A 15,939-nucleotide genomic window follows, 5' to 3' on the forward strand; every position below is an offset into this window, starting at 1 on the left:
GGCGGGCCGGCGGCGGGCGGGCGGCTGCTGTCGCTCGGGACAGCGAGCTCTGCCTTTACCGACCGAGGCCTGGGCAAGGCGGGTGTTCTGCACGATGTCGCCAGAACGAGTGGCGGCTGCCGGCCGGTCCGAGTGCGCTGCGCTGCGCCAGAGTGGTCCGCGGCGCCGCTGATGAGAGCTGGGCTTAAAGATGTGTATTTTTGAAGAAATGGCAGCATTTCTCTTGTCTCTGCGTTTGTAGCAATATAACTTTGCAGTCAGGCTCGACAAGCCTTTGTGCTCGGCTCTCCTCAGCCAAGGGGTGCGAGTGAGTGGGAAGTTTGTCGCCCTGTACTCACACAGCATCGGGAGGCTTAGGCACAGCCCAGATCCAATTTGCAGTGTACCAGCACATTAGCGAGATTGAAGAATGTGACAGAAGCATAGTTATCTCCCGCTGCAAAACAGCGAAGGACATACCGTTCCAGCTGAAAGTCGGTGGTGACAAAAGCACCATAAAGCAGAAGCGCCTGAAGTGATATGTCTAATATAAACTGACTGCTGGTTTTGTGATTTTTATTCCTGAGAAGCTGGAAGCTCCAGTTATGAGCAGAGCAGAGGCTGGTGCTCTGTGTAGGAGACAAAGGCATTTCTTGCCACTGAGAACTGACTGCATAAAATCCTCTCTCTGAATTAGGGGTAAGTTCTGTCAGTAACAGCTCTACAGAGGGACAGAATTAATGCTCCCATTTTTCTCGCTGACACTGTAACTTCTGTGTTCCCCAGATGTGCTGTGTTCTGCTGTGTTGTTGATCAGCGAATATACAGTTAGTCTAACAACTGACTTGCTACACATGCAGTGACTGAGTGTAAGTACTGGTCGTTTGCCTACAGAGCTGACTGCCAGATGTTTGGCAGTCGCAGACAAAAGATGGAGTTATGCCTTAAGCACCTAGCCACGAATTCTGTGTGTAGAAAAGAAAACATTTCTGAGGATGTGAAGAAGTGATGCAGGAGCTGTAGGTAAAAGCAAACTGAGGAAGAGTGCACTGGCCTGGGTTGGGCAAGGTACAGAATTTGCCTTATGCCAGGGGTGCCCATCACTTCTTTTTGGCTACAGATGAAGCTACAGATCTCCACTGAAGACATAAAGCTGCTCTGAAAGTCTGAATCAGGCTTTCCTCCCACATGCATTTCTGACATTTCAGAGGGACATAGTTGGTACAAATCCCATGTCCAGAACTGTCATTAAACATCTACTGTCTTTGTTACAATACACCAGTCTCTCATACTCCCACCCCCAGCCCCAAAATTTTATGAAGGAAAAAATATATCTGAAAGTTTAGAGATGCTGAACAGTCCCCAGGATCTGGCAGCATGACCACGGTCTCCCAAAGGAAGGATTATTTCAGAGGCAACTGAAAGAGAGGCTGGCTGCGTCTCTGGACCTTTGCTCCTTGGCCCTTCATTATGCTGAAGAGTCCTTGGGGCCTGCTGTGTGCAGAGCCCACGAGGACTCCCATGAGGAGATGATCCCTTGCTTGTTCTTCTCCCAACACAGAAAAAGCCATCCTATTACCACACCCCACCCGCTGAATCGCTCTTCAGCTTAGAGCTCACTGAGTTATCATCTCACTAATCAGAGACATTTTAACTGCACTCAAATTGCATCCACCAAAATCCAGTCTGGGTGACTAAGAGCATTTAAAAAAAAAAAATCCCAACTTTTTTTTGCTCCAACCCATTCCTGACTCAAAACACTAATCCCCTTCATGCCTTTCCTCCAGAGCCAGTCCCAACCTGCAGCCCCTTCTGTCTGGTGAAAAACATCTGCAAGCTTCACTTAAAAAGCAGCAAAAACCCCCATGAGAGCATGTTTGAAAGGAGAAGCTTTTCCTTCTGTCCCATGGCAGGGTTGGTGCAGGGAACTGGATACAGGGCCTGCCTTGGGAGCAGGACAAGAAGAGCTTCTGTGCACTTTAGAGATGTTATAGTGCCCCCCTCCCATCCCTCTTATAGCACTCCTGAGTGACAAGGATATTATAAAACCACTGTGGGATTAAACATTCCCCCTTCTGGGAGGAGTTTTTAACAGTCTGCACAAAAAATTTGCAGTTCTTTAAAAAACCCAAACAAACCAATCAAACTCTAGAGAAAAAGCTAATTTTCAAACACTATACAGCTGAAAATGGTGTCACACAAAGAACAAACATATCGAGGAACAAATTAAAACAATCTTTGATTTTCATTTGTTCAGAAAGTTTGGTTAGTTGTGTTGTTTTTAGTATATTTAAATCCCTAAAGGATCCTTTTCTGTACAACCCCTTGTTAATGTCTGGTTCTAAGCAGGTTAGCTAAGTTTCTTACGTAACTATTATGATAATCACAAGGCTAGCAGCTGCTTATGCTCCTTTTGATTTCCTTCTTACTCTTCCTCCCCTCCAAGCAGGGGATGAGACGGGTTAAGAAAGTCACGAGGGATATGTGAATACTGTCTATAGCTTCCGGGAATAAAGTGTATTTAGAGCAGTAATTCAGGGACCAACAGAAGGTTCGTATCTGACTCCATTCCTTTCACGCTTTCAGTTTATCAGAACGTTTAGAAACAGCATTAAGGTCTTTGTTATGGCCATTTGGGCACCTACAGTTCTGCTGGCAGCAGTCTGTTGGTGTTTAAGGATTGGATTTTGAATACAAAAAGTACCCAACACCCGAGAACCTGCAGGGATAGAGCAACAGACTCTGAGCACACACCTATTTGCATGGGTTTGCTTTCCTCCCTGCAGAACACAGCAAAACAAGCTTGGGATGCTTGTGGCAATCCCTTTATCTTGGAGCTCTGCTGCTGTATTTAAGCACAGACCTTCTCAGATTATCCAACTGCCAAGCACCAGAAATCTCACTTCTCTATGCTTTATGAGTGAGGTCATGAATATAACTTGCTAGCAAAAATCTGGCAATAAAATACAGATCTAAATATATTATGGACAAATCCAGCATTGTCTCCCTTTTCCTAGCTCATGAAACTCACTCCTACTGCAAATCTCAACCCTGTTTCTGAGGTAAACAGGACATCTCTACGACTCCTCTGCTCCACAAAGAGGGAAGTATTTGTTTTAGAAGGTATGTTGTGAAAGGAACTGTCTTTTCCAAACAAACAGATGCAAAGAAATCAACAGGAGCACCTGCAACTTCCGACCAGGATCCTAGAATGCTGGAACATTTAAAACTCAAGCATAAATAAATAAATATATATCCTGATTGTGACACTACATCTAACTGCTTTTGTCCTGTCTTCTTAAGCAACATTTTCTAGTTCTCTCATGAGTGGAAGGAAGGGCAACTTTTCTCTTCAGAATGCACCTACTGTTAGAAGTCTGCAGTGACCTCATTCAAAGTTATTTCCATAGCCACGAGCTGTTTGCTTTTGAGTTGCTGGTGGTTTTTCAAGGAGCAGTAAGAACTCAAAATAGCTTAGCATGGGCCAAGCTCAGGCCACTGCCACCCATTTTTCTATAGTTAATGTCTATCAAAGGGCTTCCTGTTGCTCTTACCAGGTTCTAACTCAGTTTCTGTGTCTTGCCAGACAGAAGAATTAATCTGAATGAACACTGGCTTCTTCTGACCTATACACAGTACCCAGGTCAGTCTCTGGCCTCACCAGACCTGTACGTGATTTTGCGAACACCACCCCCTCGGATGAGCATTTGGGGCACAGGGCTGGCTGAGCCATCCTGCTGAGAGAGGTCTTTGCTAAGAGAGCAAGAATTCAAGTCTCAAAAGGCCTTAGCAAGCAGAACTTACTCGTTGAAGAAAGGATCTGCTGAGAGACCTCATTCCAAAAGTGAAACTCAACTATCTATTATAAAACCTTTTTAATAACCCAAAGGTATGCAACAGAACAACAGAATGTGGGTTGGCCTTTTTTCTGGTAGTTTTTTTTTTTCTTTACTAGAATAGACCTGAAGAGCACAGGCAACAAAGTATTCACTTAGTCCTGGCTGAATCATCAGGAAACGTGCACTGAGATGTCAAGTGCTTGTGTAAATCACTGCTGCAAATGTACCTGAACTGAGGTGAGTGCCCAGGTAAACACCCCCTATACGACAGCTCTGCTGGTTTTGTTCAAACTCATGTATTTGCTGTCTGTGTTACATGACAAAGGTTTAGCACAAAGTACTAAACAGATTATACATATAGTCCATGTTATAGCATCTTCCTGGCTATTGCCTTCAGCCAGCTCAGGTACAGCTGCCACTGCTGCAGCCACACCTTCTGGCTTTGGGGTGCACATACAGTAGATCATTGCCACAATGGAGTGATGATTAATCCAGGATTGAGGGAATACACAAATCTTCTCTCCTAATTATTATATAGTCACAGTTAATTACAAGGGTTTTTTCCTAATTGAAATTATTCTGCTGTCACTTCACATAGGAGGATTTAGCAAGGAAGAGCAGAACTAAGCGAGCCATGGTAATCACTTGTAACACAGAGCTGTGCCAGCTGCACACAGGATCTGTTCCTGAGTCTTCAAAACTCCCTACAAAGGGCAAGATCCAGTTATTTTCATCTTGATACACATCACACCTTCCAGCTCTTCTCAAATTTCAGGTTATGTCTTTTGAACAATCATTTATTACAGATTTATTTGCTATGGTTTATTGACTGTTCATACAGTCCTTGACTGACTTTTTCTTCCTGTAAATCTACATAGAGTTAAAGCTACAGACTACCATAATACTCTCTTTAAACGGGTAAAAAGCACATGTCTTTAGAGCAATAAACAGCCCTTGGTTTTGTATTCTCATTTATTGTATAAAAGTTTAGCTTCAGACCTCTGCTCATTTTTGATGCCACCAAGTACAATTCAGTGAGTGCTGCCATGACTTTCAAGTTTAGCTGCCTAGCCTTCAGCATTTAAAAACCATGCTGATATATATAATCCACATGTTCAGTGATGTCAAATAATAAATTCAGCCAGTTACATAGTAAGGGGGGCCAATTTTATGTAGTTAAACTGAAAAAAACCTCAAACTCCAAACCAGAACAAACTTCTCAGTGACTAGTGTGGCAAATTACAAATAGAACCATTGTACTAGTCCTTCCCCTTTAACTACACGTTTGTCTCATTTTCATCAAGCTCCTGCAAGAAATATAACCTGTAAAAATATATGTGAAATGATAAAATTAAATATTATAGATTTGAAAAATCCTATTGATCTGTATGCACACTTCTTGATACAGCTAAGTGTATGGGAGTTTTTATCCCAGTTCTGAAGCCAGCAGATCCACCTGCTTCCCTGACAAGTACTTTTTACTCACTTCACACTCCATATAATCAATGTGTAAATCAGCACTTCCCCAAACTACCTTTTGGACTTTCATCTCTCTTACAGGTAGTGAATCACCAAAGATCATTCCTAACACTGTTTCTTTATTCTGTCATTAGCACCCAGTGATCCAAATGAAGTTGGTGCCGCATATGTCCCTGTCCCAAAGATCTTGCAGTCTTAGGAGTTTATAATCAAAACCTCAAATTCTCTTAAAATACGAAAAAGTCCCACCACACAGAGTGTGTATCAGACAGGATTCATTCCGAGTTGCTTACACAGAGGCATTACAACATGAAGTGAGCATGCTGCTCCTTTGTCTGCAAAGGTCCCACAGAAGTGCTTGTGACGCAGGAGTTCCACGTTGGATTTGCCTATCTGCTGCCATCACGGGGAGAAAATGATTTCTTATCTGAGCCATACCAGAAACCTTGTGTGAGGCCACACACAGATACTGATGTTTAGCTGTTCAGACAAGTGTTTTGCCTCAATCAGCCAATTTTCATCCTTCCAGGGAAAACAGGCAGCTGAACCTTTCACTCCTTTCCAAATATTATTTTGGAATAGTTTGTGTTTATTACTGCTAATGTACTGGCTTAAAAGCACCTGCTGTAGAGTAGCATTTCAATTTCCAGGCAGGACAAAATTAGAAAAAAAACCCCAAAATGACAAACCCAGAGAAAGTTCCAATGAGATACTAGCAAGGATAAGAAAGTGATTGCTCCATAGATGATTACTAAAACCACAAAATACCTTGGGAATGACGGGTTAAGGAGTCTGTAGAGAAAGTATAATTGGCTTATACTGTCAGAATAAACATCATGATACTTCATACAGCTCTGTATCAGAACCCTTTGCCTCTTTCCCTGCTTGCAAGCCTGGAAGGACATGCAGCTATCAGTAACAAAGAGCTGAACCTTCAGAAATGTTTTGGATACTTCACAACAAGCCATCCTAGGAAAAGGTTACAACGTGTAACTTCAGTGTATTTTAGATTCATCATCTGGCTGTTTGTTAAAACGACTCCTGATGTACTGTGCATGAACAAATGGCAAAACTATGAAGAAATAAGGAGCAAAATATAGAGAATTATACATGAGGTACTTAGGTCAATGACACAGCAAAGGAACAGCTGGAACAGGAAATCACAAATCCAACTCCAGAGTGAAAATCACTGTATTTTATATCAGTTGTATCATATCCATCCTGAGGTGCTGTCACGTGGTCCAGTAGTGGCTTCAGTGTGGGGTGGTGAAGATGTAATAGAATCTCATGGTGTCCTGGGGGAGAAGGAGGTGACAGGGGGACACTGATGGCTCTGGGGGAACGCAGGACTTGGGGGAATCACCTCGGCTCAGTTCTGGCACTGTGGAACTGGAAGAAGACTCCTCCTTGTGCCCACACTTCGGGGAGAGCCGAACAGTGGGGATGGAGGGACATCAGACCATGGGTCAGGCCCCAAAACCTGTCTGTCCCAGCAATAAATCTGTCTGAATCCCAGAATCTCAAGGGGTCTGGGAGGTGGCTGGGGGCCGCAGAGAGTGGCTCGGGGCGGGGTACAGGGATCTGTGGGTCAGGGTACCCAGAAAATGTACCTGATTACACTACAGGGCCTGTCTTGGGCTACTGGGGCCGCTGGGGATGCAAACTGGGGCCCAGTGGGGTGAGTTAAGAGTCTGATGGGAACAATTGGGACCATTGTGGGGTGACATGGGGCACTGGGAGCAACCAGGGGTACAACCTGGGGCCTGAGGGGGGCCATTTTGGGCCTCACAGGTGCAATTTGGAGCTGAGAGGGACATTTTGAGTGCTGTCTTGACACACAAGACTAGAGAGTAAGAGTGAAACAGTGAATGAAACCAACAGATCAAACAGTGGCATCTCCTTTGCTTGTTAAAAAGCGCAGTGTGACAGAGACTTGACATGGAGCCTGCAGCAGTACTGGACTAAGGCTTTTCAAGTTTTTCAAATATACAGGAGAAGGCATAATGAGAAACACTAAGGGAGCTTTATTTGGACTTGTACTCCAGGTACTTAGAGTGCAAGTTTGCCTTTATTAATCTAATAAGTTGTGGCAATTAATTAGGGATCAGTTCCCTTTCACTATGATATAGAGTACAGGCAGAGTAATGGCAAACATAGCACATGTCAATGCAGTGCTGTAAACAGAACTTCTCTTGATTTGCGTTTCCAGTCTCCGCTCGGTATCACACAATTCCAAAATCACATCTCTCACAGCAGCAGCCTGGCCCTTGCCCTCCCCTGAAGGCCTTGGCATCACTCTTTCTGTAGGTCTGGAGTGCATGGCGAGTTTGACACTCTGCAGCTCAGACAGCACCTGCGTGATACTTTCCTGCAGACTGTTAAACTGCTGTTGTAAACTCCCTAGACATGAGCTGACTTGTTTAATGTAGTTTAGCTGTTCATTTAAAGGCATTAAAAGAGAATCTATTTTTATGGAGTCATTCCTGGTTTCTCTAGTTAACAAAGCCCCTTCTTTCACTCCCCGCGATGCTGTTGTTTGCAGCACGTTTTTTAGGTCTTCTATGACATCACTGAGATCTTTCTGCTGCAAGTAATGGCTGGAGGCCTGTTCTTTGATGGCTTCTTGTAAATTTATTGGGCCCTTCTGTGCTTCAAGCACCAAGACTTTCAATTCTTGCAGCCTTACTCGATTGACGTAGGTGGAACCAAGAACACCTATAATGGCTCCCAGTACAGAGCCAATAATAGACCAGTTCTTCGTTTTTTCAGCTCTTGTGCGCTCTTTCTCATGGCTTTCCCTGACAGCTGCGGAGAAGAGAGAGAATTTTTCTCTCTCAGACTCTTCTGCATTTAAATATGCAGCTCGGTACCTCTTCTCTTCCTGCAAGAAATACAGTGATGAAAGGAGAAGGTATAATATGAAGCTATAAAGTCTATACTAAAGGAAAAAACCCAAACAAACCCCCAAACCCCAGTGCAGATGAAGGAATGGATATCAGGAACATCTATTAGTAATTTCAGAAATTTTCCCTTGAATGTGGGATTTTCTTTATTAATCCTACTTAAGTCACTGAGACATCATTTTAAGTCTGAGAAATGGAAAAGGTTGTCAGGAATCACAGCTGAAGATCCTGTACATGAGAATCTGCCACGTGATGATAGAAAACAGGTATGAGAGAGCAAGGTCTTTCACTCCCCATAATGTTCCCTGTTTCAGCCCTGCTGACTTCTCCAGACACCAGCAAAAGGCAGCTGAGAGAGTTTCCATGAATTAACCAGAAAGGAGTTTCCTCATCCCACAGAGGGTTAATTCATTAAATGGAAGCTTTTTCTTGACTACTCATGTAGAGGTCACCACTACAACAATTAATTTTCTAGGCTCGCTATCCTCAGTTTTATTCTCCAAATTTACCACTCTATTTTAGCATTAACACATACAATTTGCACAGAGGACCAAACCATTGATAGTAACTAACTAAAACAAGTATCTTAAGAAATTAACTCTGATCACTTATTTCAGAACTAAACTGCATCTACAAAGACAATCAACCACTATTGAAGGAAACAAAGCACACAAATTTGCAACATATTCACCAAACCTTAAGTACCAACAAATTACCTGCAGCAACCTGTGTTCCAGAGTAGCCAGTTCTAAATACTGGGTGTCATCCCGAGAGACCCTGTCTAAGCGATCCCGAATTTCCTTCAGTTTAATCTGTTGGGCTTCTACATTTTCACGAGCCTCTCGTACTATCCCTCGAGCTATCATAAAGACATTTTCTGCCTGAGAAGAAAGAGCATTTATTTTAGACACTTATTACCATACAGACCTAAACTGCTAATTGTACAATTTTTTTTTTTTTTTTGTGGGGGGAGGGAAAAAACCAAGAACAAAATAAGCCACACTCTGTTTCAATCCAAGGGATAAGCTCTATTTACTACATGCATAGCCTAGAACACATTCACAGTACCTACACAGACAGTCAAAGCAGAAAAGACATAATTCTCCCTGGATAACCTTTTCTGCCTCACAGCCAGTGTTTATGCTTCATATAGCTCTATTCACAATTTTAAAAATTCCACATTATCTCCATGTTTACCTCTGTCACTTTTCCCTGAGCCTCTCGAACTTCATTGATTCCAACAAATTCTTCGTATCTGTCCCACCAATTCCTGCATGTTGCAGACACTTTTTGGAGGGAGTTTTTTCCCATAGCAGTCCCTGATTCCGTGATCCGATGAAGGAGACCCATGGCCATTTCCATCGCAGACTTGGCTTCGGGCCTCTTGGGCGCCGATGGGCAGTAAGTCCTCACCACATGTAAATTCCCTTTTGGACTCCACTTCATCAACGAATGGTGATACTGCAGACCACAGGACACTGAGGACACACTTGATTTGTATTTCATAGGCCCCATGTCTTGAATTTAATCACTAAACAAAAGTGCTACAAGGAAGAAGAAGAGATGTTATTGAAGTATGGCTGATTCACAGCTCTTCAACGACATTTGTGCCAAAACCAATCAACTCCAGAATGGCTAAACCATTGCTACTTTTACACCACTGCTTACCTAGAGAACTTTCCACAATTTCCAATAAAGTGCAATTGTGTCACAGATCTCTGATTTTCTGTTAGGAAGTAGTCCCACCATGCTTCATGGTTCTTGATTACTAATTCACCCACGACGTGAACAACGATCATGTGCAGATCCAATAACAGCAGGAGCGACTTCAGAGAAATTTAGTGCTTCAGCAGAGCAGTGATTGCACGATGTGGTTTGTGTTACAGGTACTCACATTTCTGCAAAAGAACAGAAAAGGAAAAAAGGCAGAGAGGAAACAAAATCTTCATAAAAAAAGAAGTGTGGCTTGATCATTCTCTTTATCTTACATTGCACAGATACAGGAAGTGTTGAAGGATGCAAAGACAAAAACGTAAAGGACAGAGGGAAAACCCAGAAGTGCTGAGCACAGGTATTCCCATGAGACTGCCTACAAAAGTAATAAACCAGGATGAGCCACAAGAATAGAAAAATCTCAGTCAGGGAACACACAGCATTCTAACACACAGGGCTGCATTTTAAAATGAGCTTAAAATTCTTGCTTACCCTGCAAAAGCAGGCTGCTAGTTATAGTTTATTGTCTACTGATTTGAAATATGATCTTAGAGTTCGACTGAGGCACATTCCTCTAAGAACTGGAAACAGGAAAACTTTGCAGTCAGGTTTTGTATGAAATTTGAGCATGACTATATTAGGTTTTGACTAATATAATATTAAAACATGAATTACTGAGAAAACTTGATAGCTGCTGCATAGTATTTTTAATTACTTTAAAACAGCTTTCCTTGTTAATTTTAGGTGGTTAATACAGGCATCTCCACAAAAAAAGTATTGTACCAGCTGGAAAAATTCTGACCATGACAGGTTAATTCCTTGCTATTTCTAACAGCTAATAATAACACCAAGTGGCATTATGAAAATCTTACCAGTTGTTTTACACACCTAACACATGGAAGATCAAACCCACAAGAACATGGAAATGAAGGAAGTTCTCTCTCCTGCCAGCATCACTCACAGATCTACTGTTAACAGCAGTGTTAAACACCTACTCTACATTGTAGGCCACATAAACGTCAGCTCAATTTTGCCTGTTCCAGACTGCAAAATTCCCCTCTCTTAATTGCATTACTACCTGAAGAGTTTAACCAAATATTTAGGCTACTGGACTATAGAGAAAAAAACAGAGCGAAAGTTGAGATTTGAGGAAGAATTTCTATGCAGGCAGTCACAGACTGTGATGAACGTGATCTCAGCCTGAGCTCAGAGGACACAAGAAAGTTGTGAAAGCTTAATCTGAGATGACGTGCCTGGTTCCTCTCTTGCTTTCCTCGCAAGAAACGTTTCCTCTGCCTGCAGTCACTGACAAACACACTCTCAAAAGCTGCCGCACACACAGAGCCGGTGGCAAGCGGGACTCGTTTCCACGGGTCCCGCCTTCCGCAGCGGTCCCGTGCCACAGCCAAACGCAACCCGAGGCGCCACCGCGCACCCACATCCCGCAGCCGGCTTCTTCCGCACGACCGACCCCTTCCCTGCTCGGGGGCCCTTCCACCGACCCGGCCGAGCCGCCGCTCCCTCCCGGCCGCCCCGGGCCCGGCCCCGCCGCGCCCCGTACCTGCCCCGGCCCGGCGGCGGAAGCGGCGGCGGCGGAAGCGGCGGCGGAAGCGGCGGGAGCGGCGGGAGCGGGCGGAGCGAGCGGAGCCATGTCGGGCCGGGAGGGTAAGGCCGGGCCCGGGGCCGCCGGTGCCTCCCGCTCGGCCCCGCCCGGCCCTCACTGTCTCCTCTGTCTTTGCAGGCGGCAAGAAGAAGCCGCTGAAGCAGCCGAAGAAGCAGACGAAGGACCTGGATGAGGTAGGGCGGCGGGAGAACCCCGGGGCGCGGTGGGGGCTCAGCCCCGGCCGTGAGTGAGCCGGCGGGCCTGCTGCCCGGGGGGTTCCTGCTGACATTTACAGGAGTGGGTAGTGACAGGACGAGGGGGAATGGGCTCAAAGTGAAAGAGAGGCTGTTAAGATTAGATATTAGGAAGAAATTCTTGCCTGTGAGGGTGGTGAATTCTTGGCACAGGTAGCTCAGAGAAGCTGTGGCTGCCCCATCCCTGGAAGCGTCCAAGGCCAGGTTGGACGAGACTTGGAGTAACCTGGGCTTGTGGAAGGTGTCTCTGCCCGTGGCAGGGGTTTGGAACGAGATGATCTTTAAGGTCCCTTCCAACCCGAACCATTCTGTGTTTCTCTGATTCCATGACGACATCCTGCCCGTGTTCCACCATGCTGGTGGATACAGCAGTGCTGGCTGACGGAGGAGTTTCGAATGCCCTTGTCAAACCATCAGGTCACGATCTGAAGTCGATCGATCACTGCAGTCCCAGGAAGGAGCCTGGGACAGGCACAAACTCTGGGATTATCGTGTAGTTTGCATAAATTAAGTACTAGTAAATTGCATGTTAGAGATACTCTGAACCGTTACATTTAAGTATTGGGTGTCAGCTGCTATTTTTGAGAATAGTGGACCATGAATGAGGTGTCACTCTTTGGAAAAAAGCAAGTACAATGTCTCTTTGAAAAAGGAAAAAAAAATCATAGCTTTCTAAATAAGCTTTATTGTTAAAGAAATGGTAGAACTAATTAAGTGTTTACAAGGATCAGGTTATAAACATTTGTGTATCAAATGATGTGATTTTTTTTTCCTCTCAGCCCTGCAATACTGTGAGCACTTGGGGGCAACACATTGCAAGAGAAAAACCCACTGGAGTGGATAAATGTGAGGGATTGATTTACTAGGAAAGACACATTAGCCTACAGGAGACAGGAAAACCTGGAGAGAGAAACAGAATATTCTGTTCTGGGGTAGGTAGGGGGGTAGGTAGGGGAAGTAATATGGTTATGTTGCAGCAAGGGAGGCTTTAAGTGAGAGGAAGGCTTTGCAGTTGTAAAGATGAGCCACAGACTGGATTGGTGAAGAATCTGTGGAATCTGAATTGTCAAGGTCCTTAGTTCAGTTATGCCAAAGTCACAAGTGCCAATTTAAAAATCTGGGGTCCTTTTCAGCCTTGGTGTCTGTGAAGAATGTGTATCTAAGGGACAGAGTATGTCTGACTTCTGGATTTGGAGGCTGGTCCAGCAAGGATGCTCAATAGCTGCCTTGCCTGTACAATTTGCCAGCAGTCTCATTAGATTTTTTGGAATTATTACAAATTTATTAAACCCAAAAAAAATGACATATGTGTGAGAGGATTTTAAAAAAATTTACGCTTTTTTATAGGTGAAAGCAGCCTTATTTTATTTACATTCTTTATAGTCAAAATGTTTTTGTTAGTGCCTGTGTACTGGGCTTCACGTGTCACTGAGGGCACGTTAATGAATGATGTTAGTGCAAACATCTATCAATCAGAGGAATCATAATCTCAGAATGAGATTATGCCATGGGAAATAATTCCAGAAAAACCAAACATACAGAGTTGAAGTTTAGTTTGTGGTACAGCAAAAACCTTGGTGATAGTTCTGCAATGTTCTGCATATTTAGCATTATTCAGCCATCCTGCCTCGGTCTGGTCAGGTGTTTGTTGCTGCTGGAATATTACATTTGTTTCTCATTGCTTCTCAGTTGTTTTTGAATTTTTCTGTGGAAGAGATGTTAAAAACTGCTGCTATTCTTTCCTTTAGACGGATCTGGCATTCAAACAAAAACAGAAGGAGGAGCAAAAGAAACTTGAGGAGATGAAAGCAAAAGCTGCTGGAAAAGGGCCCCTGGGTAAGTGAGGTGCCAACCTGGCAGGAGAAATGGGGGTCTTGATGGCTTCAAAAATTTAATGTTTTTGCTTGACAAAAATAAAAAGGCCTTTGGGTTATTTGGCATGGGTAAGTAAGGTGATGGCAGGTACAGATGATATGGAACAAATAGAGGCTATTTTTTAAAATTTGTTTTTCTTTTCTGTGCAATTTCATCCCCAAATGATGCAGGTTCTGGTTCAGCAGGCAAACCACTGTGTCTGACATGCTGACCTATTCCACTGGTATGTGCAGGGACATTTGTACACTTTTTTAAGCACACCAGTCTTTTCTTTCCAGATGTGTTACATACAGGCTTTGCCACAATCCTCCAAGTTTAACAAATCCAGTGCTTGTCCTCTGAGAGGATGAATTTCTTCAAGATCAGGAGATTCTTGGCAGGGGAAAAAAAAAGTGACTGGAAACCAGTCTGGCTTCAACCCCTTTGCCCGAGTGACTGTAAAATACATGATGTCACTGAAGTGAGTTCACAGGGTGTGTCTTGGTGGCCCATGGATCCCAGTCTCTGTCTCAGTGACAGTCGGCGAGTGTTCATGTGAGTCTGCACCCGCCTTCTGCTCCTCCAGCATTTGCCATGATCTGATCAGAGGTGTTCAAGGCGGACCCTGCCTGCTCCCGTCAGGTGTTCCTGACCTGTGACCCATTAATGTTACCACTTTGCCATTCTGTGAAGACCATCAACTTCACACTTTGCTTCCTATTCTTCAGCAAACTTTCAGTCTTGAAAGACCTTTCCAACAATCCCATAGCAAAATAGTTTCACTAACAACCTTTGCTACGGAATCTTGTCAGGTACTGTGTGAAAATATGAAGAAGTCCCGAGTTCACTTTACTCAGACACTTACTGATAACCTCAGGGTCCTAGCAGGTCAGTGAGGAAGGATCTACTCTTTATGGGAATCCTCTTAACTTTCACAAGACTGTTCATCCATTTGCTTTGCTGTTATCTTCTCAGAGATTGAGCTCAGACTCTCTGCTCTGTAGTTGCCCAGTTCTTCAAGGAACCCATTCCCTGTCTGGGAGCTTTGCTGGCAGTCTGTGAGTCCTCTGGCATAGTGTCTGTATTGATGTTTAAATCTTAGCCAGCAGACCTGCATTTTCACTTTGCAGCTTGTTGGGTGCTCTTGAAGGAAGTGCCATCCAGTTCCACTGACTCGGAATATTGTTTATTTACCTTAGACTGATCTAACTCCTCTCTTTTATCCGTGTACAAAAAATGTGCTGGGTGTGGGACTTGGAATGTCTTAGGTGTTTCAGACAGATGCAAAGTAATTCATTGAGCCTCTGTTCTGTCCTTACCATCCTAAACTCATTCTGTGTAGGGTTCTTCAGCTCACAGATCTCTTCAGAGTTCTTTCCTGCCATTATTACTTTGCCCCTTTCTAGACTCGGTGTCAGTCATCTGGCCCTCGTCTGATGCTTACCAAAGTGAGTAATGATTGTTGTGTTACTGTGGCAGGGTCAGCCTATTTCCAAGAGCCTTAGCAGGGCAATGCTGTTGGACTCAAGTTGCAGTGCCGAGTGTGTTTGCTGACCCTCGGCCCCTGAAGCCTGGCTTGGTGCAGCCTTGCTGTTCTCTTTCCTTCCCACTGGTCATATCTGACACAACTGGAGAAAAACAGCATTTACAACAAATGCCACACTTGTGGCTGTGTCAATACCTGGTGTTCTTTCACTTTAGTGTCTTCAATAATTGACTCTGCAGGGAATTCCACTACCTGCTTCTGTAGAGCTTTGATCCCAACAGGGGGTGTAGGGATACCAATGCTTTTATTCCCTTAGCCTTGATTTTGATTTGACCAGACTCTGATCCTGCTGTGTAAGAAATAATCAATGGAGAAACTAAGTAACTGGTGGAATACTTAGTTCCATTGTAGAATCATAGGGCATATTAGGTCCCAGGAGAAACTTAATTTCTAATGTTAAATAAGTCACTGTTCAGAGTAAGGTGTGGGAGATCAAAATCACACAGGGGTAGTCACACATGCGGAAACAATTCACCAGTGGGGACCTGGGCTGTACAGGCTGTCTAATGGGGGGATTCAGCTTTATGAGGAACTGCATTTGTAGCTAAGCTCTGTCACAGTCACCTAACCAGCTGTGTTGTTTCTTTTGGCAGCCAGTGGTGGAATAAAGAAGTCTGGCAAAAAGTAGCTTGATCAAACCGCAGGGTAAGAAGGGATCAAGTTACTCAAATGGACCTGCAGGCTTCAGAGAGTCTTGAAAACACTCGGTCATTTGGGAAACATTGTACATTTTGTTCAGTCAGAATAAATCCTTTTTGTTAAGATGTGA

General features: G+C 44.0%; 1 protein-coding gene and 1 long non-coding RNA gene across 5 annotated transcripts; one reads left to right on the forward strand and one right to left on the reverse strand.

Moving 5' to 3' along the window:
• Positions 1–7,298: 7,298 nt before the first annotated feature.
• CCDC51 (coiled-coil domain containing 51) lies at positions 7,299–11,529 on the reverse strand. 4 transcript variants are annotated; one of them, XM_042016394.1, is made up of 5 exons: positions 11,475–11,529; positions 9,869–10,098; positions 9,398–9,744; positions 8,917–9,081; positions 7,299–8,178 (listed from the first exon to the last, which is right to left on the reverse strand). In XM_042016394.1, exons 3-5 carry the CDS (start codon positions 9,713–9,715, stop codon positions 7,402–7,404), a joined length of 1,260 nt encoding a protein of 419 aa, XP_041872328.1. In that variant the 5' UTR covers positions 9,716–9,744; positions 9,869–10,098; positions 11,475–11,529; the 3' UTR covers positions 7,299–7,401. The 4 variants fall into 4 exon arrangements, with proteins under 4 accessions (XP_041872328.1, XP_041872347.1, XP_041872337.1 ...); XM_042016413.1 differs by lacking the exon at positions 11,475–11,529 and adding an exon at positions 11,349–11,372; XM_042016403.1 differs by lacking the exon at positions 11,475–11,529 and adding an exon at positions 10,802–11,160.
• LOC121658911 lies at positions 11,506–15,939 on the forward strand. The gene is made up of 4 exons (XR_006014099.1): positions 11,506–11,578; positions 11,655–11,710; positions 13,519–13,606; positions 15,764–15,939. It is a non-coding gene; the product is annotated as an uncharacterized LOC121658911 (long non-coding RNA).

Source organism: Corvus kubaryi, unplaced genomic scaffold (genome assembly GCF_017639235.1).
Source record: "Corvus kubaryi isolate FWS band 111438036 unplaced genomic scaffold, C.kubaryi_AGA036_p1.0 136, whole genome shotgun sequence".
Classification (NCBI taxonomy): domain Eukaryota; kingdom Metazoa; phylum Chordata; class Aves; order Passeriformes; family Corvidae; genus Corvus; species Corvus kubaryi.

Excerpts from the sequence above, each read along its gene's own strand:
- CCDC51 (XM_042016394.1), bottom strand. The coding sequence starts at position 9,715 with ATGGGGCCTATGAAATACAAATCAAGTGTGTCCTCAGTGTCCTGTGGT. Across the intron at positions 9,082-9,397 it reads CTCAGGGAAAAGTGACAGAG|GCAGAAAATGTCTTTATGAT; the intron begins GTAAACATGGAG and ends CTTTCTTCTCAG. Across the intron at positions 8,179-8,916 it reads TGGAACACAGGTTGCTGCAG|GAAGAGAAGAGGTACCGAGC; the intron begins GTAATTTGTTGG and ends TATTTCTTGCAG.